At 37.2% G+C, this 23,634-nt stretch overlaps 3 protein-coding genes across 4 annotated transcripts; 2 read left to right on the plus strand and 1 right to left on the minus strand.

The window, feature by feature from the left end:
* The first annotated feature begins 227 nt into the window (after nt 1–227).
* LOC110872547 lies at nt 228–2,028 on the plus strand. Its single transcript, XM_022121363.2, has 2 exons — nt 228–482; nt 1,527–2,028. Exons 1-2 carry the CDS (start codon nt 275–277, stop codon nt 1,754–1,756), a joined length of 438 nt encoding a protein of 145 aa, XP_021977055.1. The 5' UTR covers nt 228–274; the 3' UTR covers nt 1,757–2,028.
* Nucleotides 2,029–2,373: 345 nt separating this feature from the next.
* On the minus strand, nt 2,374–3,349 carry LOC110872538 (thylakoid lumenal 19 kDa protein, chloroplastic). Its single transcript, XM_022121352.2, has one exon. The coding sequence runs from the start codon at nt 3,242–3,244 to the stop codon at nt 2,510–2,512; it is 735 nt and encodes a 244-aa protein (XP_021977044.1). The 5' UTR covers nt 3,245–3,349; the 3' UTR covers nt 2,374–2,509.
* A 2,205-nt stretch (nt 3,350–5,554) lies between these two features.
* On the plus strand, nt 5,555–10,708 carry LOC110872528 (putative RING-type E3 ubiquitin transferase C3H69). Of its 2 annotated transcripts, XR_004892614.1 has the most exons (8): nt 5,555–5,705; nt 6,806–6,893; nt 6,983–7,737; nt 9,062–9,131; nt 9,250–9,338; nt 9,765–9,821; nt 10,220–10,292; nt 10,403–10,708. XR_004892614.1 is itself a non-coding variant. In XM_035989992.1 (6 exons), the coding sequence occupies exons 1-6, from the start codon at nt 5,680–5,682 to the stop codon at nt 9,799–9,801; spliced, it is 1,065 nt and encodes a 354-aa protein (XP_035845885.1). In that variant the 5' UTR covers nt 5,555–5,679; the 3' UTR covers nt 9,802–9,822. The 2 variants fall into 2 exon arrangements, 1 of the variants encoding a protein (XP_035845885.1); XM_035989992.1 differs by lacking the exons at nt 10,220–10,292; nt 10,403–10,708 and having other exon boundaries at nt 9,765–9,822.
* The last annotated feature ends 12,926 nt before the right edge of the window (nt 10,709–23,634 follow it).

Raw genomic sequence — 23,634 nt, forward strand, 5'->3', positions numbered from 1 at the left:
TCTAATTTTCGAAGAATACGGGCCGTATAACAGTATACGGCCCGTATACATCGTTCGTATACATTGTATACGACAAGGCAAATTATTTACACATGGTGATACGGTCCATATAGAATTTAAAAAACTAACAAAGTCTGTGCCAGCAGGGTTTACCAGTTTTTTTAGTTTATACAGACCATATAACACTACCACAATAAATTTTTACCATGTGTTAATATTAGTACCCTTTTTTATACCCACAAACACAAAAAGAGAACCTCTCTTTCTCAACTCCATGATGGCGTCAGCATTCTGTGTTTCTCAAACTCATCTCCTTACATATGCTCAGACCACACGATTCAGAATCAGATCACGCATCAATGGAAGATACCCACAAAGCTTACGCATCATCAACATGAAGAAGAGGTGTTTAAGATGCAACACTTTGTATGAAGACAAAGATAACTCCCCAACTGCTTGTTCTTTTCATGGGCATGCTAATGGTAAAGTTAAAATTGAAATCATTCTGTTATCGTATTCATTGTTTGAACCCATTTGTCTTTGTTCATAATGTTCGTTATATATCTCAACGTTTGCTGTTAATGGTATGGTATGTAGTGCATAGTTTAATTGCCTGTTAAGTGTTTGATGAAATGCCTCAGTGAGCTGTCTTTTACGTGACTTTAGTTTTTAATATTTGCAAACGTAATTATGCCCTTTAACATGAATTATGGGACGTGATCATTCGATTGGGCGTTACTGTTCTTTGTATGTTTCAGTCTTTACTTTACTTTATTGATGATGACCTGTTTGTAATGCATAATTTAATTGCCTCATAAGTGTTCGATGAAATGTCTCAATGAACCTTCCTGTATGTAAATGAATTTTCAAGAATTACGCACAAAATGAGAGGATTAGCTGTAAGTTGTAAGGGTGGTTGAAATGTAGTAAACATAGTTTTAGGCTTTTATCCATCAACATGAATCAAAGGGCATGATAATTTGATTGGTTATGAGATATATGCCGTAAATAAGACCACTTGGATTAGTATTGTAGATTGTAAATAACTAAAATCTGAAAAAGGCTGATGTGCGAGGTGATCAAGAAAGCGCCTCAGGCGCCTCATGTACTTATGGGTCAAAATTGATCAAAATTAGGGTTTGTAGGAGAATGAGATGTAAAAGTAACCAAAGGGATCACAAAACTATGAAAGATTTGCTTGATATGCAAAACAAATAAGAGAGACACAACTTCGGTTGTAAACAAAGCTTTTTTGGTTGTACATAGAGCAACGCCTCGCCTTGGCTTTTGGGACGAGACTTAAACACCTCGGAGCGCTTGACCCTTTTTTAAACCGTGGGTGTTCCTAGTTATGTTAGATTAAGGTATTGAGATGTTGAAACTTAACATATTCACTCCTCTCATCTTGTTTCGGCAGAATCTATGGTGTAATTTGAAGCCATGAATGGCCCATAAACAGTATTTACCCTTCTGTCATTCATGAACCATTCAGACTCGTGACGTAACAATCTGGTTATAATTTATAGGTGATAAAGGATTATTGGCATTGGCCCCGCCGCACCAAGGCATTGACGGTGAATGGAGTGATGGATCAGGGGTAATTGTATACAAATGGAATGAAAAGACTGATAGACCAAATACCGGAAGGCCGAACTGGAAAAAGAGATGGAGCTGCTGTGCCGAGTATGGTGACAACGCACCACCTTGTCGCCAAGGTTGGCATGTCTCCTATGATGATGGCTTTACTTTATTCTAATTAATATGAAAGTATGAAACTTTATAATTCGGGTATGTGCTGTGTATATGTACTTCTTTAGAAAATACCATTTGTTGAAACTTTAAAAGGCACGCTTGAGCACGAGGATCTCAGGAAAACGCATTAGGGGCTTGAGTTGGCGCCTCATGTTCTGGGTCAAACTTGGTTAAAGTTAGGTTATGTAGGATGCCGATATGTAGAAACGATCATATGCATGAAGAAATTATAAAAGGTTTACTTGATAAAAATGCTAATGTGTAAAATAGACGATAGAGACGCTGTTTATGGTTGTAAATAAATCTTATTTGATTGTACATAGAGCAACACCTCGCGTAAGTGATGCGCGCTCCTTGGCTTTCATGACCTAAACGCCCTGAAGCGCCTCTCAATTTTTAACCAAGTTGACGAGTCTAAATGATAGAACCCAAGTAATATTTTTATGGGAAAATGGTACAATAATGGGGTTTTTTTTTTTTTTTTTTTTTTTTTTTTTTTTTTTTTTTTGTAACAATGAGAACCTGTACCACACAAAAAAACCTGCTAACCAGTCAGCTATTTAGCTTAGGTAAAACGTAGCTTGCGCTAACTAGGTGTCCTTCAAGGGGGGGGGGGGGGGGTTAAAGGCAGAAACTAACACATTTCAAGACGTTATTTCACCAAAATGTCGTATATTCATACAATCTTAACAAAATAGCACACTATATAGAGGCTGGGTACATGATGATCGCACTGATTTCAAAATGGACTCTTATTTCATCCGATGGTCTTGAATGACTCATGAATATGCTTTAATGTCTCCTGGTCCTTTTTCCACTCAGCTGCAGGTGCCATCACAAAATGCGCATACAACTTATTCTTTGCACAAGTAACCGAGATCAAACTGTGTGCAGCCGCGCTATCGACCTCGTACACATAATACACCTGCCCTTTTTCGTCCTTAGTCTCTTCAGAAGTCACCGAATCTGCACTCGCGATTAAATCTTGCAAATTCACATCCGAAAGTGCTAAATTGTTTAAAACTACTTCCTTTGGAGCTAACTGCCGAAGCCCGCCAAGAAACGTTAAATACTCTTTTTCGGTTCTCTTTTTTGGATTGTAGAATTCGCTATCGGTTCCATTCGTTCCCTTTTCGACTTTCGATACTAAGCGTTCTTTCCATCCTTCTGGGATGTCATAGATGTATTCAGCTGAGGCTTTCTTGTCTGAATTTCCACCGTAGCCACCGTAGTTGGCCGCACTAGCGGCAGTACCGTAGTATGTGGCGTAGGATTCGGCGGCGATCGATGGAGGGATGGTGCTGGTGGCAATGATGGTGGCTGCAGCTAGAGTTATTGCTGTGGTGGTTAAGTTTGGCAATTGTAGCTTGGTGGTGGATCGGATGGGGAGGGGGGGTTTGTTTAACGGTGGTGTTGCGGTGGTGGTGGTGGTGGTGGCAGCCGCCGTGGCAGTGGTGGTGAAGAGGGCTGAGGGTGAGAAACTGATGGCCATGGAATTCAAAAGTTGGTTTGGATTTTGGTTAAGTTGTTTGTGGGTGTGTTTGTCTCTCAAGTGGAATGGTGATAAGAGTTTAGGATTTTTTTCTTATCCATGATTTGGGTAAATAACAAAAATAGTCCCTCAGTTATTAACATGCTACTAGTTTGACCCTTAACTAATAATATCTCACTTGTGCAACGTGGGTTTTTGGGTTTGTGAATCAGTTATTTCTAAAATTGTAACTTTCACTTGTTATAAGTCGGTAACCAAATCATATATGGACACTGTGGTTATCAAAATATCATAACAAGTTTGATGAAATCGGTTAATTCAAAATTTAAAGTTATTGTCATTTTTGTTTGGTTAAATTGGTTTTTAGTTTAGTTATATTGGGTTGTTCTTAATCATGTATCATGTGGTGTTGTTGATAGCCAAAAGACAAGGGAGTACATGCACTAATTGACGTTTATCTTAATTGCCGAGTGTTATGTGCATTATGTCCAAGGTTTGATGCAAAACTACGATCGAGCCGGTGGTCTCACTGGAAGCAGTCTCTCTATTCCTACGGGGTAGAGGCAAGGCTGTCTACATCTTACCCTCCTTAGACCCTATCTTAATTTTGCTATTGGTGGGATTTACTGAGTATGAGTATGATGATGTTGATGATGATGATGATGATATTGGGTTGTTGTTTGGTCAAATTGTTCAACTGTTGTAAGAAATACGAAAAATCAAGGGACCCAATTTGCATTTTTTTAAATACAGAACGTCTGCTAACCGGATGAATTCAACAACTTTTACATTGCCATCCTTTGAATAAGAGCTTTTTGTTTAATGTGATTCAAACACCTAGTAGAAGTGGTTTTTTTTTTTTTTTTTTTTTTTTTTTTTTTTTTTGTGATGGAATTTTAAAATGATGAACATAACAAACTAGATAATCTTTATACTAAAATATTTTACTGAACCTTTTGTTACGAGGTTTGGTTATTTAAGGTATCGCAAAATTATCATAACGTAATAGGGACATTATAATTGTCTATCACGAAAATGGTAAATATAAACGGCATTTATTTGTTTGGGTTGATTATTCATTTTGGTTTGTCAATTAATTTGGTCATTCGATTTTCAGCTCACTCCAACATGGACACTAGAGGGGCGTTCAGGAGGTTTGTTGACCTTATAGATGACCAAAATTACTACTAATAAGGCTATCCAACTTTGTTGTTTTCTTATAATACAACTCACTAATAAAGTAAGTAACCAACTGAAATAACCATAAAAGAAAAGGAACTCTATTATAAAACCCCCTATTTCAAAACTTGGTTTTGTTACTTCTTTGATGAAGAAAGCATCAAAGATACAAACGACTCGTAACCTATAAAGAAGTACTCGGTTTACTTTGACTTGTATGATTTCTTCGACTATTTTAGGTTATGTGGGAACCTTGTTATATCTTCGTCAACTAGGTTAGAAACGTGTGTATTACACAATGAATAAAGGAAATATTATATATTTAGTAACGAAGATCTAAAAATTATAAAACAATATTTTGAAACAGTGGCGGATTTAGTGTGTTAGCAGGGGTAGCACAGGCTACCCCTCAACTCCGTCTCCGTAGTGTAAGAATACCTCTCAACTCCGTCTCCGTAGTGTAAAAATGCCCCTTAACTCCGTCTCTTTTGTATAAAGGATACCCTAATCCCCCCCCAAAAAAAAAAAAAATTAGGATACCCTTGAAAAGTTGCAGTGATGGACGAAAACGAAATTTTCCAGTCACGAAAAGTTATAGTGACACCTTCATATAAAAAGTTGAGGAAGATGAAGTTATGTATTAATGTGAGTATTGGGAAATGTGAATGAATGGGAAAGATGAATAAAGCAAACATAGGTCATAGAATTCAAGCATAATCCTTAAATTCTTAAAGCATCATAAGCGTCAGAACTCGCAAACCATTACAAACCTCTTAACTATATAAAAACTATTAAAAATCGTTAATATATTATTATATGTGAGTGAGGATTCCGGTCTTTTCGTATGTTATAGGTCTGTGGTTGCGGACTGGACATCGACATGCACCACAGACAAGCCCTCACATTGTAGCTTTGGTCCATGAGGGTGGTCTGAAATTCCAGACCTTGCCAAACATCTACGTTGTGAATGCTCTTATTATTGAAAACACATTTTTTATTCAAATATTCTTTATATTTTCTAAATATGTAGAAATATTCTTTCTATTTTCTAAACAATGTAGAATTTAAGTCAAAATTGAGTGAAAACCAAACATTGACACATAGTCAAAGGTTAATTATGTAATTTCCTTCACAAATAATCATTCATTCCCAAAGGTTGCCTTTGAGGGGAGGTTAAAACTTGAAAGGTTACTCGTCATCTTCGTTTAACCCTAAATCGCCGATGAAGATTGCCGCAACGTGAAATCTCTCCGATCATGTCTTTGCCGGCCAATCGAACCAGGTATATTCCGATTCCGAATTTTCTGCTGGTTATTCCTATCTATTTCAATTGCTGTTTTATCAACAAATCGATGAATCGCATCCGTTTTCATGAATCTGTTCGTACGGCGTACGAGCGAGCTCGTTTTTGATTGCTTTGGTTTGTTAGATTAGGTTATTAAGTTGAATTTGTGTTTTCTGTTGCTATCATGATTAGCAACGATTAGGAACTTGATGTTTTGTTTAGTTTTGAGGTATGTAAACCCTAGGTTTTGATATATTGTTAAAGGATATGTTATTGTTTGAAGAATTTGTTTCTATGCATATTGATTAAATTAGATTATTATTGGTTTTTAAGTTGAATTTGTGTTTTCTATTGTTCTGTGACCATGCTTAGCAACAAATTAACGGTTAGGAACTTGATGTTTGGTGTTTTGTTTAGTTTTGTTTGGGTTTGAGGTAGGTAAACCCTAGGTTTTGATATATCGTTGAAGGATGTATTATTGTTTGAAGAATTTGCTTCTATGCATCGGTTTTCACTCAAGCTTTTTCTTTCATAAGAACGAGCTCTTTTTTGATTCATGAGGTTTATTAGATTAGGTTATTGTTGGTTGTTCAGCTGAATTTGTGTTTGTTATTGTTCTGTTATCTTGGTTAGCAACAATTAGGAACTTGATGTTTGGTGTTTTTGTTTCGTTTTGAGGTATGTAAACCCTAGGTTTTGATATACTATTGAAGGATGTGTTATTGTTTGATGAATTTGTTTCTATGCATCAGTTTTTACGAGTCCCTTCGTACATCGTTCGAGCTTTTTCATTCGTACGTACGAGCTCATTTTTTATTTCTGTGGTTTATTAGATTAGGTTATTATTGGTTATTCAGTTGAGTTTGTGTTTGTTATTGTTCTGTTATCATGATTAGTAACTTGATGTTTGGTGTATCTGTTTAGTTTTGAGGTATGTAAACCCTAGGCTTTGTTGAAGGATATGTTATTTTTTGAAGAATTTCTTTCTATGCATATTCTAATAGATTATGCTTGACTTGAATCTGCTAGGTTAAATGTTTTTCTTTCCTTTTTGTTATATATAGTTGAAGTATGCACGTTTTTGTATGTATTTCTAGGGTTCTCTGCAAGTTTTTTGCTCATGGTGCATGTCTGAAAGGGGAGCATTGTGAGTTTTCTCATGACTGGAAGGATCCGGCTAATAATGTACGCCTTATTTTATTTGTTCAATGTTTACAATCAAATCGAATGGTCAATTATGTTATAGTGGACTTTGCTTTGATTTGTCATAACAGGTGTGCACTTTTTATCAAAAAGGAGCTTGTGCGTATGGTAGTCGTTGTAGATATGATCATGTTAAGGTTCCTCAACGACAAGCGTCTGCATCTTCATCCACATATTCTTATCAATATGCTGTTTCAGAATCTGTATCTGCAACTGCAGCGACAGGTATCACTGGCGAGGTATCTACCGTAAGTAGACCTTTCGTATCTCCTGCGCAATCCGCATGGGGTGAAGGTTCCGGAGAAAACGATTTGGTAAATGATGTTATTGGGCAATCAAGGAGCACTAACCCGTCTGATATCGTGATGTGTTCGTTTGCTGCTGCTGGTAGCTGCCCTCGTGGAGAAAATTGCCCTCATGTTCACGGTGATATATGTCCTACATGCAAAAAACAATGCTTGCATCCTTTTAGACCTGATGAACGAGAAGAACATAAAAGAAGTTGTGAGAAGAAACATAAGCATCTTGAAGCGTTGAAGCATAGTCAAGAAATAGAATGCAGTGTTTGTCTTGAGCGTGTGCTTTTAAAACCAACAGCGGCAGAGAGAAAATTTGGGTTATTATCGGAATGTGATCATCCGTTTTGTATATCATGTATCAGGAATTGGCGAAGCAGTTCCCCAACTTCTGGAATGGATGTGAATTCGGCTTTGAGATCCTGCCCAATATGTAGGAAGCTTTCATATTTTGTGATTCCCAGTGTTATTTGGTATGCAACAAAAGAGGAAAAACAGGAAATTGTTGATAGCTACAAAGCAAGACTCAGGTATAGTTTTACGTTCATCGTTATACATCTATTTGGAACTAATTTACGATAAGACTTTTATTATATTTTTTATTATTTCTGTATTATCATTCGTGTATATAGAGTTGACGATATCATGCCTCATGCTGCATTTTTTTAACTTTGCGATTACATATGGATGGTAACTGAGCTTATACTACATGCAAATAACATTTGTTATTTAAAAGTGGATATATAAAGTACTAAACATATTGTCAGTATTGCCAGTGCAGTAAGTCCTAGGGTTGATTGCTCAAACCCTCTGGGCTTGGGGTCTTTGAGTGATCATGCGTGTTTTTATGCACTTTTGTGGTTTTGAAGAGTCGGTAGTAGGGGACGGTGTTGTATGAATCGAATAACGAATTTTCGAATTAATTGAATCATTTTTTTTGAGTTTTTTTTACCTGATTTCGTATTCAATCGAATTCGATTAAGATTTGATTTATTTGGTTTCGAATTCGTATTTTGAATTTTATGCTCAATTTGAAATTCGATTCTATTCGTATTTGAAACTTGAATTCAAATAAATTCTATTTATTTCAAATTCATTCTAAATAGTAAATTGTTTTACTTTTATTTTTAAAACTACTACAAACTAATTATAAGGGCTTTTAGAGTTTGTGCCAATTTAGAAGGTTTTTTTCCCATGTGTGTGTGTGTGTGTATTCATGTATATATAAATATAAAAAATAATAAAATGTATAATTTGAATTAAATTTTCGAGAATGAATGGAAAACATAATTTCGTATTCAATTCAAATTCGATTACATGACTTGAAGCCCAATTGAACTCAAATATTTGATAATAACCGAATTCGAAGCTTGATAATCGAATCTGAATTTGAATTTTCGAATCCTATTCAAACACTGAACACCCATAGTCGACGATGACCATTGAACATTAATATTTATACACGACATGTCTTTTCATCTAAATGCAGTTTAATATATAAGAAACTTGTTACATAATGTGACTGTTAAATGTAATTTTTTAGTGCTAGATTCTTCTACTCATTTACAAATTATAATACAAACTACAATTTTGGCGTTAAGTGAAAATTTAGTTCTGTGTTTTGAGAAACCAAGCTTCATCCTAAGTGTCTGTTTGTTTGTTTGTATGATAGCTGATTTGAAGCTTCTCTGCTTCATACCCTGATTTTTTTCATATACGATTAGTTGAAATCTAAAGCTTTTGTAATTCGAGACCTATAAAATCTTCCTTTTTTATGAATTTCCCTTTTGTTCAAACATACTTTTTTTAGATTCACTCACCACTTAATGACGGCTTTTTTTCTTTTCTTCTCAGGTCTATTGACTGCAGGCACTTTGACTTTGGAAATGGGACGTGCCCATTTGGATCCAGTTGTTTTTACAAGGTAATTGGAAGTACTAAATGTCTGATATACATTGTTATGTATTATGAGTCTGGGAATAGTGATCATATAATTATTTTGGAGCATATTGTAAAGAGGTTTTGTGTATCTTTGTTTACAGCATGCTTACCGTGATGGTCGCTTAGAAGAAGTTGTCTTGCGTCATCTTGGGGCTGAAGATGGACAGACTGTTGTTGCTAAAGATATCAGGTCTTAATAAATTCGAATTTATACAATTTACTAAGTTAGTAGCACGTAGGGGTGTTGAACCCAACCGAATTGCCCAACTGAAGCAAGTCACTTGGTTTTAGCGCTTTGAAAGTTTGCGCAGTTTATTTTTTTTTATTTTCGTAATATGCAGTTATGTCCAAGTATCATTTTTTGAACCATATTTATCATTTTAAAAATTATAATACAAACTACAATTTTGGGAAAAAGGGAACCGGTTCACACCGCCAAAATCTGAACCGTGGAACCACTAAAACCCCACCTAACCGGTCTGCTTGGTTTGTCGTCTCTCAAAACTGTAGTTGGCAGTTCAACCCAAATGTTTCGTCAAAACTAGCTCCTTTTTTTTTTTTTTTTCTTTTTTTGGTTTCAACTATACAGATAACATTACATTAATGATGTCTGCAGGCTGTCTGACTTCCTCAGCCGCATGCGCATAAGGTGAACAATACTGCTTAACTACAGGTTAGTTTCTGATAGGCTTTTCCTTATATCTAGAGGTAGCTATATTCACCCGTTTACTTATAAAATGGTCGATTGGGGTTACGCTTCCTTTAACATGTCAAAAAGGGTGATATAAAGTATTATAGCTAATAAGTGATACAGATCAAATGGTTTAAAGATGTACTATGTATATTCAATACATAATAATACCTTCATTTTATTCAAATGTTAGATTATTGACGGCGTTGTATGTTTGGCACGATAATTGTTGAAAAAAAAAGTTGCTTTTTTTGAACAAAAATGTGTTTTCAGGTCAACTAAATGTTTTGAGTTTTGACCCATGTTGACAATCTTGTCCATATTGGCGTCTAATTTGACAGCTTTTGTGGGTTTTGAACACTTGTTCATTATGCGTGCAGGATATTTGGTGTGCCCCATCATAAAAACACTTTCCTCTTTAGTTGTTAGTGTGGCTCTACATATTTTTTCAAGGTATTAGATGCTATTTCTCATTTTTTTTATCTATTAAGTTTATGCAATCGCCGTTTCAGTTATTATGATAGCTATAACTTTTATATCTGTTTTTTTCGTGATCCTATCAGATGGTTGTGGAGCCGAATATGGGGCATGCCTAAAAACGATATCTAAGAATAACTTGCACCTTATATTTTTTGTGGATAAAGAAAGTGTATGTTGATTGAGTTAAAACAATCTCAGTGATAAACCGATAAGTTAAAAAAAAACTTGTATGAAACATAAAGTGGAGGGAACCATAACAGGTCAGGAGGTTGGCCTTGCGTTCCTGGGCGCCCTGCCCATTTTGTATGTTTTGGGGACTGTACATGATTTTGGTTCAGTTTGTGTTTTGTTTTTTTAAGGTTATGTTAATAATGATGTTTTTCGGGTAACTTTACATACGCAGAATCATCAGTTTAGTAACTACTTAAGCCTCAAGCTTTCTATTATAAACAATCAATTGCTAAACAAAGTAACTGATGAAACACTTCTTTTTAATTTATCATTTTGATAAAAATGAACATAAAATTGCTTAAATAACCTAATGTTTTGAAGGTTAAGTGAGTTAAATTCGTGTAGCCATAGCCTGTAGGATTGTTGTAATAAGTAGCAGAAAACCATAAAGGCTTAACTTGGTTGAATATTTGCGATTTTCTTCCTAAGTAGCCAACCATCAATATTTTTAAGGTGATGTCTCCTTGTAATAAAGTGATGAGATTTTGAATATTTATAACCCAGGTGGGTTTGTTATAAACATCACTTGTTAGAGGATTTCTACCCGCAGTGCCTTGGTCATGGTTTCTACATCCTTTATGTTTCTCAATCTTAGTCTATCAATACTTTTTCTGTCACATGCACTTCATCCATTGTTTGGCACATACGGCTTGGATCTCCGACCTTAGACAAAATCCAGAACCCCGTGTCACATATAGCCCTTCCGCTAATCAATTATGGGTCCTTCACAAATCCCTATTGAACCCACATCCTTTCCATTGCCAACAAGAATGCGGAATGGCGTTAAGCCATGGATGAGTAATTTAAAGCACCTGTCCAAAATGGTACTTGGACTCTCGTCTCTTCTGTTCCCCAAACTAACATTGGTTATTCCAAGTGCGTTTATAGGATAAAGAACGATCAAGACGGTGTTTTCATCAACCGGGTATCTGTTATAAAGCTCGACTTGTGGCTAAAGGTTTTCTTCACCAACCAGGTATTGACTTCATAGATATAACCAAGTGGTCAAATCTACCACCATGCATGTGGTACTCTCACTTGATGTCACACAACAATGGCTCATGTGTCGGTTAGATGTTTGAAACACGTTTCTACATGGCGATCTTATTGAAACAATATACCTAAAGGCTAAAGCAAGCAGAGGGCGTTATTGATCCTAAATATCCAGATCACGATAGTTTATTACACAAGTCATTATACGGCCTTATGCAGATGCCACGAGCATAGTTTCACAAATTGCTTCTTTCTCTTTATATAATGGGATTTCATGAGTCTAAAACTGATATGTCACTTTTCACCTATGAATTTGGGAATACTCTTCTATCAGTGGCGGACCAGATTTTTTTTTTCATGGGGTGCGAAAATTTATACATGATCATTTGTTTATTGCTATATAATAATTCTTTTCGGTTTAGTTTGGTTTGGGTTGAATCGGGTTAAGTCAAAAGTCCATGGGGTCTAGCCGTCTGGGCGGCGTTGTTTCAATGGCTCACTTCCTTTTTTATGTAGTTTTCTTCTTTTAGCCTAGATGATAAAAACTTAACGATTGTTGTAAGCTTTTATAATCAAAATATTCTTTTAAAGAAACATTTTCACAATATTATTTTTCTTTTACCATATATGATAAAAACTTGATGAACGTTTTAACTTTTTTTTTTTATTAAAATATACTCTTAAGAAACGTTTCACATAATTCAAAAATTTTAAAATATATTATCAGTGATGTAGATACTATGATAACATCATAGAATAGATGAGTTAGAATATAATAAAAAGTTTTTTTTTGCTACTAAGGCTAGGAAGTAATCTTGACCATCAATTGATTCAATCAATGGCTAAGATTAAATGAGGGAAATTGAAGAGAAAAAAAAGAGACGCGTGGTTTTGTGTAAGGCATTCAAGTCAATCCAAAACAATAGTTTCTCTCTCCTCCAATCTCCCCACATTTTTTAAACGTTAATAACTTTTTCATACGACATTATTTTTTATTAAAAATTGCACAAAAAACGAGCGTTTTTTTAATCTTTAAAACGAGTATAGTATTGCTATATTTTCAAAAAAAATTTTCGAAACGCCAGTTGCGTAAAACGCAATGGAAAAAACCCAGTTGCGTAAAACGCAATGAAAAAAAAACGTAAAAAATGACTTCTTTTAAAAACGCAATACATCAAAAACACAAAGAAATTTCTTATTTGTAAAACACAATGGCCAGAAAACACAAAAAAATGTCTTATTTCTAAAACGCAATAGCCTAAAAACACAAAAGAAAGTGTACTTTCTACGCAATGGACTGAAAACACATAAAAATGTGTTTTACCTAAAACGTATTGCACCAAAAACACAAAGAAATGTCTTATTTCTATAACGTAATGGTCAGAAAACACTTAAAAATGTCTTTTTTCTAAAACGCAATGAACTAAAAACACTTCAAAAATGTGTTTTTCTAAAACGCAATGGCCAGAAAACACATAAAAATGTCTTATTTCTAAAACGCAATGGCCTAAAAACACAAAAGAAAATGTTCTTTCTAAAACGCAATAGACTAAAGACACATAAAAATGTGTTTTACCTAAAACGCAATGACTAAAACAGTTCAAAAATGTGTTTTTCTAAAACGCAATGGCCAGAAAACACATAAAAATGTCTTATTTCTAATGCAGTTTTCCAGAGGCAATTTACAGAAAATTAAATTTTCTGATGCAGTTTTATTAAAGCAATTTAATCAAAAAAAGATTATCCAAGCTGACCCCATCCAGGGGCTGCCGCCTCTTGGACCCTGCTCCTAGGGGCGCCGCCCCCGGACCCCCCGCCAAGGGGGCGTTGCCCCCTTGGAACTCCCGTAGAACGCAATTATTCAATTCAACAACCCAGATCGTGAAAATGCAATTCAAGAATTTCTTACATGGATCGAAGCCGATTTCTTCAACGCTTGACGAAATTTGAATGATAGAAACACTTATCAGCGATCGAATCGAATGGATCGAGTGATTCGCTTCAAAATCACGGGAAAAAAAGAGATATTGTATGAAGTTAAACTGGATTTCTTCAAAAAAGTTGAAGAACACGTTGATTGAGTGTTTGAATCATTGATTGGTGACGAAAATCGCACTATAATGTAGTGATTATTGAGATAGAAAGTGAAGAAAATGTTGAAGATGGTGCGTTTTGAAAATGGTGGGTTTTGAAATTACTGGGAAAAGAAGGAAGAAGATTGGATACGATTGACTAAAATACCCTTTCTCTTTATTTTAAATTTTGCCAAATGTAATAATCCTATTGCTTTTTATCCTTGCTAGCCAAAATAAACTTCGTATTTGATACTCACCATAGATTAATAATATAAATTAAAGAACTAAATATAATCACATGATGGTTTATTATCAGATAAAAAGTATTTAATTAAGTAGAAAAAGTGAACTCTCGAATCTCGATAAAGTTACTTTGTTTGTCGACTTTTGTCAGAAATTTAAAACAATCAATTCCAATAAATCTTGAAATTATGAATTTGCCCTTCATATATTTTTTTTAAAGTTAACTTCATTAACGATCAGCCGACCTAAACCGGGCCGACTAAAAAATTACATATTTACAAATGAACACCACTCTTTCCATTCTATCCCATTATGTTTGGATCTATTCGAAAACCATAGAAAACCTAACGCCTTTATTTCACTAAGGATCCTATCTATCCTTACCGGTCTATTAGAAAAAATTAGTTTATTCCTCGCTCGCCATAAACTCCAACACGCTATGATAATAATAATACCGTGCACCACCTCCTTCTTTTTCACCGAAGCCGGAATATCCTTATGAATGCCGAGAAGGTCTTTAATCGAGAACGCGAAAATAAACGGAATCTTGCACCACACACTTATCCCATTCCAAACGATCGAAGCCACGAAACATGCAGTGAACAACTGTTCGGCTGTTTCCTCTGCAGACAAACAAAACGGACAAATCGGCTCACCGTGAAGAACATTCCTTTTACTTAAAGCTTCCTTCGTCGGGATTTTCTCCATTTCCGCTCTCCACATGTGTATGTTGCATTTATCAGGGACCCAATTGCACCAATCCATAACGAAACTATTACTAACGTCTCTGTCCCGATAAAATAGTCTCTTAACGGATTTAACTGAAAAAGTACCATCGCTTTGCGGAGACCACCACCATTTATCGTTCCTGTCTTCGATCTGAACCGAGTCCAGAAGGCTGCGAAGCTGCTACAGATTCGCAATCGATCCTAACTCATTCAAAGCAGACTTCCAATTCCAAATTACCTCCGTCTCCGAGCCGATTCTTTTGACCCGATCAGCGACATTACATTTCTTCTCAGCCTCCATTCTGAATAAATCAGGATATTTCAGCTTGAGCGGCTCGTTAATGATCCAGGGATCAAGCCAAAACGAAATATTGTTACCGTTACCGACAACTCCCTTCATATAATTCCAAAGATGAAGACCTCCTACCTTACTGTTAATCACAACCTTAGCAATATTGTTCCAAGCTCCATTGAACGTTTTTTAATGGGAAAGCCCTCCGATCCGAACCAACTAAAGTGAAACGCATCGATAATTCTTCTCCATAAACTATTGATTTCCGTTTTGTATCTCCAACCCCATTTGGTTAGAAGTGACAAATTAATATCCTTGAGTTTGTTTAATCCCAAACCACCATCTTTTTTGTGACTCGACACTCGGTCCCATGCTACCCAATTCATCTTCCTTTCTTCGCTAGGACCGCCCCATAAAAATTTTTTAATCATGGATTCCAGGTCCGAAATCACCTTCTTAGGGGCTTTGTATAAAGAAAAGTAATAGCAAGGTAAACTTTCCATCACTGATTTAACTATAACAACCCTTCCGTCGATTGATAACAGATGAGATTTCCATTTAGCTAGCCGATTATGGAAAATATCATACATTGGCTGCCAGTTGATGATCCGGTTCATGTTTGCCCTTACTTTAAGGCCAAGATATTTGAACGGAAGACAATCCGGTTTGCAGCCCACCTCGCTAGCCATCTGGTATCTTCCATCCCCACCCCAATACCGTATAAGGTTGATTTATCAATATTTATTTTAAGACTTGAGCATAAAAAGAAACACCGAAGCACTCTAACTATGTTAATAACTTCTGATTTAGACCATTCACCCACAACAATTGAGTCATCCGCGTACAAGAGATGGGTAATAACCGGCCCATTATTAGGAGTGGCAATACCCTTAAGCAAATCCGCATGCTTAGCGCAGGTGATCATACACGAAAGAGGCTCCATAACAACTAAAAAGAGGAACGGAGAAAGCGGGTCGCCTTGTCTCATACCCTTTTCGCATCTAAATAAGAACGTTGGAGCCCCGTTCACAAGCACAGACGAAGAAGCCGACTTGAGAATACCCATAGTCCATTTACACCACAAATCAGGGAAGCCCATTTGAGATAGAATATTAATCACAAAATTCCAGTTGACATTGTCGTAGGCCTTTTCAAAATCGATTTTGAGGAAAAAAGCTTTCAATCTACTCTTTTTATCCACGTAATAAGCTCATTGATGATGAGTGGACCATCTAAAATGTTTCTTCCTTTTAAAAACGCAGATTGGGAGTCCGAGATAACCCCATCCAGAACCATCCTCATCCTATTTGCCATAGCTTTAGAGATTACCTTGGTAATAACTCCTACCAAATTAATCGGCCTATAGTTGTTAAGGGAAACCGGGTCGGAGATTTTAGCGATAAGGGCAATAAACGACGCACCGCTTCCATCATTAATCACCCCATGGTAATAAAACCAAGCAAAAATTCTAGAAAAATCGTCTTTGAATAAATCCCAGAAATGTTTGATAAACCTGAAATTAAGACCATCCGGGCCAGGAGACCGATCATCCCCACATTCGAATATCACGTTCTTAATTTCAAGCTCGGAAAAGGGCTCCACTAACATATTGCCGTCCACTTCGGAGATCCTTTTAATGTTGTTACAATGCAAAACAGGCATGTTCTTGAATGTCTCTTTAAATTTATCGCGAAAAAACCCTTTTTTTTTATCTTTGCAGGTTTTGTGCACCACTCACCATCAATAGAGAGTCTATGGATGTTGTTCGAAGCCTTCCTGTTGTTGACCGTAGCATGAAAAAACTTAGAATTTTCATCGCCATCTATGGCCCAGCTCAAGCGAGCTCTTTGTTTGATGTCCGCTATCTTTCTATCGTCAATTTCTTGGATGGTTTTCCTATTTTCCGACAATATCCATTCTTCCTCTTCCGAGAGATCCCGCGTTTCCATCTCTTCTTCCAACTTCTCCATCTCCGAAAGCGCAATTTTTTCACTCTCACTTTCTTTAGCCAAAAACTCATCCCTCCACGATTTAAGACTCGATCTAATTCGAGCAAATTTGGACATAAGTAAGGAATCTGGCGGGTCAAAAACCTGCATACCTTCTACAGCCGCTTTAACCGTGTCATCGAATCCCTGTTTCCTGAACCACAAGTTATAAATTCTGAAGGGACGAGGACCGAAATTTAGATTAACTAGCTCGAGGATGATAGGACAGTGATCGGAATGCCGATTAGGTAAAGCTCTAACACACGCCGAAGGCCATTTATTGAATAAGTCGGAACAAAAAAGGAATCGGTCTAACTTACTTAGCTTTTTTCCATTTTCTCTAATACAAGTGAACTTCCTGCCCTGCATCGGATATTTGATCGAGCCGTTGTTAAAAATAAAATTATTGAAATTATCGGCGCAAACCGGTTTAAACTTCGAGTGTTTCTTTTCTTCGGAAGAACGGACTGTGTTAAAATCCCCAACAACAATCCACTGCCCCATAGACGAATTGATAATACTAGAAAGCTCTCCCCATAGATGAAGTTTCGCCGACGTGTTTTGAGGAGCATAAACGTTGATTAAATTAACCGGATCACCGCTTCCAACCACAGAACCTTTTAACATCAGAAAATACCTCTCCTGAACACTAGAATCAATCTTGATTACTTTAGGACCCCATATCCAGACTAACCCGCCTGAGAGCCCCTCAGAAGCCAAGAATGCGAAATCAAAGTTACTGTTACCCCAATATTTCGATATCACAGAGCTGGTTACAATTGTAACCTTCGATTCTTGAATAGCGATAACACTGATTTTATTAGCAATCGAATTTCTTTCACCCAATTGGCTTTTGCCTCCCCTACAATACCCCTTAAATTAACTGACAGGAAGTTCATGATTCCACTGCATTAATGTCTTCTCTTCTAATCGACTCACTTATAAGGTCATCATGGTTGTCGAGCTCAACCCCCACAATTCTCCCATATTAATCGTTGCCCTGACTTCTTTATCAATACTAGAATTAAAAGAATCACTGACCTCGTCAATCGAAGAATCCTCCCTTTCCACTCTCTGGAGGTTGGTTCTGGCTTGGCTCGTGATTAACGCATCCACAACGACCTGGGTAACAGGTTCAACAATAAACTCCGAACTGTCCCTTCTATCATTATGAAAAATCCTTGGTGATAATTCCTGTTGACCTTCAATGGGTAGCTGATTCAGATCAAAGGAGAAAACCATATCTTCCCTAAGACGTTTCCTGGGCCTGGAGTCCGAGATTGGGCTTAACTTCCCACTTTTTGTTTCATTTTTGTTCCTGGGCCTTAGCCTTCTAAAAGTTTTATTGGGCCTACCCCTCTTATCTTCGGATCTGACAGAAAAAAGGTCATGCTTTCTAGAAGCTTCCTTAGGAATATTGCCTTGGTCCCCACCTTGACTAAACGATACCTCTCCCATGTTGGGATTCTGACCCAGATCATTCCTTCTTGTATTTCCTAGGTTCACCAAAACTGGACCGCCGTCACCATTAATATTCCCAGACTGTTCGTTGTCTCTTGCCGGAGAACGTGGTTCCGGCGACGTAACACCCTGATCGTCGTTATTGACATTTCTTACTTCCTCCGATCCGTCGAAACTACCTTCCTCTTCATCACTAGATTCCTCCTCCTCCTCGTGATCCTGATCATCTCCCTGTCCAACTTCATTATCTAGCATGTCCTGGTCCTTGTAACACCTCGTAAAATCATGACCAATGTAATAAAGACACGTGTCATGAGCTTTTAACGTGTAATGGATTAAATATGAGGGACTAAGGTTGACAAACAAAGAAAGTATGTGTGTGAAAGGATCCAAAGTGTCAACATTGGGTAAATATACCTTACAACAACCCTACACGATGTTTATACCCTTAAACGAATGAATTATGAATCATATGCAACCATTTGTGGAAGAAAGGGTAAGTTTATAAACCGCAAGGGTTAAATGTGTCAACATGTTTAATTTATACCTCTGATTGACCTTTTAATGAACCCGAAGCTTTGTAACGATTAAATATGCTCCCAAGAATAAGTGATAAAAATTTCACAAGGTTTCGATATTGTATGAGGAAAATACATTAACATTCGTAAATAAGGGGTTAAAAGTGTCAACGTTAAAATTCAGGACTTTTTGGTGATCGTATAAATAACTGGGGACTTAACGAAGTTTGTTTATGACTTAGAGTCCTTAAAAGTCAAGTATGAGGGTTAAAAGTGCAATAAATAAAAGTAAAAAAAGTTTAGAAGGACCAGGGACTAAAGTTGCAATTGCTTAAACTTTGTAACCGGAGGGGGGCACTCATACCGGCCGCGTAAGACTTCTATGGTCTCTTACGCGGGCCGCCTGAGAGTCACCAGCGACCAAAAACATGCACAGGTGCCTGTTCAGCCTGTTACACCGCCTTACATGCATGGTTTTCGATCCCAGGGGCTGCACCAGTAGTATTTCATGCATAGGGGGCACTTGGACTCATCTGGGATCAATCCTAGACTTGTGTGTAAGGATCTCATGCAATTAAAGTCCCTATATAAGAGTTCTATGTTGCAAACATTGGACTTGCCACTTGAAAATCATTCAAACTGAATTCCTGGAGCTCTCTGGACCTCAAGCAAGATTCCATTAGCTTCTAAATCGTGCTAAGTACTTCAGTAAGCTTCCTTAACCTCCCTAATTCGTATTTTATTAGTTTAATGGCCTAAAGTCAAAGCCGTTGTAATTAAGCTTTGACTTAGTGATTAATCACTAATGGTCTAGTCATTTCTCGAATTGAAAGTAGCTATGAGTTGGTAATTATGTGGGTAATAAACTCTTAATAGGGCACCCTCTGATTTCCATTCTAACTAGGTCAATTGTCGGGTCAAACTTAATTGTAAAAAGTCAACAGAAAGCTAATTTTCAAAAAAACACATAATTAACAATGTAGAAGCCATGAAACCTGTTTTATCACTTGTATAACTTGGTAATCAATGTAAGAACATGTCTAAACATGTTCAACCCGACAATTTTTAGTTTAGGCTCGGTTCGGAATCGAAAGTCGCAAAAATAGACTTTTGCTTTGACTTTCAGTTCTGACCCAATTTAGATTGTTTTAGAAATGCCTTAGGCTTCCATTAGGTCCATGTTTCATATTAGTATAACCCTCTGAGATTATACAACTTGGATCCTAATTTATCCGATTCATTTGCATGTTTCCGTTATATGCCTAAATGTTGACCATTATGCCCTTTTGACCTTAAAACAAGATTTTTGAAAATGTGAGAGGACAAAAACCTTTGTTACTGATTTATAAACTTGTCTTAAAAATTTGACATCAGTTTGAGGTCTAGATTAAGAGTTATGCTCAATATCGTAATTAAAAAGCTTTTTATTAATTAAACGGCGTAATTAGCATAAAGCCTATCTAAACCCAAATTTTGACACCAAACTTTTTACCCACTGATGTAATATAATATTTTGGGAGTTTTGAAGATTTTTATTTATTTTTAAGCTGAGCATAACATAGGGTTCTTGCTATAATTCGGTAATTGTCGGTTATACCCTTTTTGTTAATAAAATGAGTTTTGCATAATATTTTGATACCAAACTTTTTGCTACTGATTTTATATAATAAATAAAATATTTTGAACTTTATAAACTGATCAAAAACTCAGATCTCCTATTATAACCCGAAAATCGCTTAAAACCGACTTTTACGCGTTTTAAGCGCATAATATGGGTTAAAACTAGTTTTAACATATAAAACTTAATACCTACTGATGTTTTAAGTAAATTTTTATAATTAAACAGTAAGCAAAAGTTTTAAACTCAGATTTCTAAATTTGACCTTTAAAGCTTATGTGAAATTACCAAAATGCCCCTACGGTGCATAGTTTGGTTATAAGTGATAAATTTCACATAAAGGCAATACCCTACTGTTATGACCTGCAAAAATAATTATTTTTACTGATCATATCAGACCTGAACCTCAGATTTATATGTAATCTCTTTTATAACCTTTAAAATAACCAAAATACCCATACGGGGCTTAAATTGAGTTTAAATTCATTTTGGGCATAATGGAAGGTATCCTACTGATATCACAATATATTTAAGGCATATTAACTTAGGAAACCTGTTCTTGACTCATTTGGTTACCCGTTATGCATTTTTTGCATTCGGTACGGTTTATGTGACTAGTTTGTCTAAATTGACCGAAACGGGTCAAACCTTATCATTTTTATCTCAAAATCCAGAATGTGTTTAGTTTACCCATATTATACAAGTGTCCAAACTTTTTGGGTCTGAACCACATTCTAATCCGGTCTTCGCTTAATCGTGCGTTTTGAACCGTATATCTTCCTTTAAAACTAACCGGTCTAAGTTTAGGCTTAATTAAGACCCGTTAGGAATCTAATAGGTTATTGAAACCTTCGTTCCAGATTTAGGAGACCAGTAAAAGATACTTGCATTTGCTGATTTGTACGGCTGGGAGAAATCTGAATAATTTGCTCAGGTAAATACTTTTAACTTATTTTCCGTTATACGGGCTTGGGATACGGTATTATAATAATACCGCTTGGTCGGGTATGTAATTGTTTAAATCGGATTGTGATTAATATAGTTGCATAAATCGTTTTAATCTGTATTGTTTGGTATATGGCTTTTGGGGGGTTAATGACCATGTCCTGGATATCCTCGGCTCATTCATTGAAATGGCCATGACTTAAGCAGGGGGTGTAGGCATACACCTGACAGTTGCGTATGTATAAAAGGTAATCCACAATAAGGAATTCTCCGTGTCACTTAATCTTGTCCGGCTCTTCTAACCGGCCCTGACAGATGACAAACATATAAATCTGTATGCAAGATTATTTTTAAAATAATTGTCCCAAGTTATAAAAGATATTTTGTGCCTTGTGCATTCAAATCAATTTTCTAAAACATTTTCAGAATGAGTCGGTTAATTGTATTTACCAGTGTAAACTGATGTATTTTCCAAAAAGGCTAAGTGCAGGTACTAGACGGAATAGGCTGGCTACTCCTAGCATCAATAAAGAGTCTTGCACACTTAGATGTTTACAAATTTGTTGAACAATGTTCCTTTTTATACTTCAGATCCGCCTGTGGATCTCTTACAACCGTTTTGTAATAATTGATATTACTTTTATTCGGTTTGTACTGTTTTATCTTTCGACTTCCGCTGTGTATTAAACTGTGATAAATTGTCTATGATGATATCAACTACGTCATGATACTCCCCATCGGTCCCACCGGTAATACGTGGAAATATCGGGGTGTGACAGGTTGGTATCAGAGCCAACGTTGAGTGAATTAAACACTAGCCTTTTGTGTTTAATCTCAACGACACAGTTGCACATTCCTCGACTTCCGAGTCTAGACAAAGAACTTAGGACTATTCCTAATTTATTTTATTTTGTCCTTTATTGTTTTCCTTGTTGTCTTTTTGTTTGTTTTGACAGGTTCAACAAAATGCTGCCACGATTCAGGAGAGGAGGACGAGGCAAGGCGCCATTTACCAGCCACGATCGTGAAGCCGGACCTTCTCACCGGCGAACTCCGTCTGCAACAATGAGCACAAGTCCTCAGGAGCATTGGAGGACATATCTGGAGCCCGCGAGGCGATCTGTCTCGCTAAGTTCATCACCTTCTTACCATCATTCTTTTGGGCCGCAATCGGAGAACGAGCCCAACGATTCGCACCACTCTTACCTACCACTGCAGCGGTCGGGGTCGCACTGCGCCTTTGAAGACCCGACCCCATCTTTCCAGAGCCGGTTTAACCCGGCAAACCTGATTGAAGAACCAATGGGTCATAACCCATTGGGCCCTGAAGACTATTTCCCTAAAGCTCAGGACATGGAAATGGATGATGACCCGGATCCCGCCGAACCACCATCTAGGACACCTACTCACCCCATCGAGATTTTGGATGGGTCGTCTTTTCATGGATCATCTTATCGTGGTCCAGACAGCTACGAGGCAAGATTTGCCCAATACGACTGGGTGTTTACTCCCTCCTACCACTCAGCACCTCAGCAGCAGCAGCATGATCCCTCAGAGGATTCACGTTTCGTAGCGGTCACTCCACCGCCAGTTCAGCAGCCGCCTCCGGAGCCACCGAGGCGGAGAAGATCAAACACCCGGATGTCTGTGCGAGGAGGAGTGCGTATCAACACCCCTTAACCTTCCAGTGGCAGTCATTACCCGCCACTATATGAAGACCCACAGATGGGTGGGCCTTCAAACCCCACTTCTGAGGTGGACTCTACGCCAGTCGCACCACCACCAATGGGTTATGATAACCCGATTCGTTCATACGCCAGTGCAGCGGCGTATAACCCTTTTGAGGAGCCAGCCCACACTAACTACAACTACGCCGAAGTTGACCCTTACTTTGTAGCGGCAAACTACAATGCTCTTAATCCCGAGGGGCCCTATGGAGCTCCCTGGGGGATTGGATACCCAACCTATGGGTTCCAACACCCGCCACCTCCTCAACCTCCACATCAGCAGCCGCTGCAGCCACCATTGATACCGCCAATGCAACAACAGGAGATTCTCCAAAGGTTGAGCCAGGTAGAGCGGGAGGTTCAAGAAGAGCATGGGAACAACCGAGGATTTCTCAAAGGTCTGGCGAGTTTAATCAAGGGAAAGAATTAAAGGGATTTTTGAAGATTCCTTATTTATTTATTTGTATTGTAATTTCCTTGTTTTAAATCAAGTCCC

The sequence above is a fragment of the Helianthus annuus genome, chromosome 1 (genome assembly GCF_002127325.2).
Source record: "Helianthus annuus cultivar XRQ/B chromosome 1, HanXRQr2.0-SUNRISE, whole genome shotgun sequence".
NCBI classification, from domain to species: domain Eukaryota; kingdom Viridiplantae; phylum Streptophyta; class Magnoliopsida; order Asterales; family Asteraceae; genus Helianthus; species Helianthus annuus.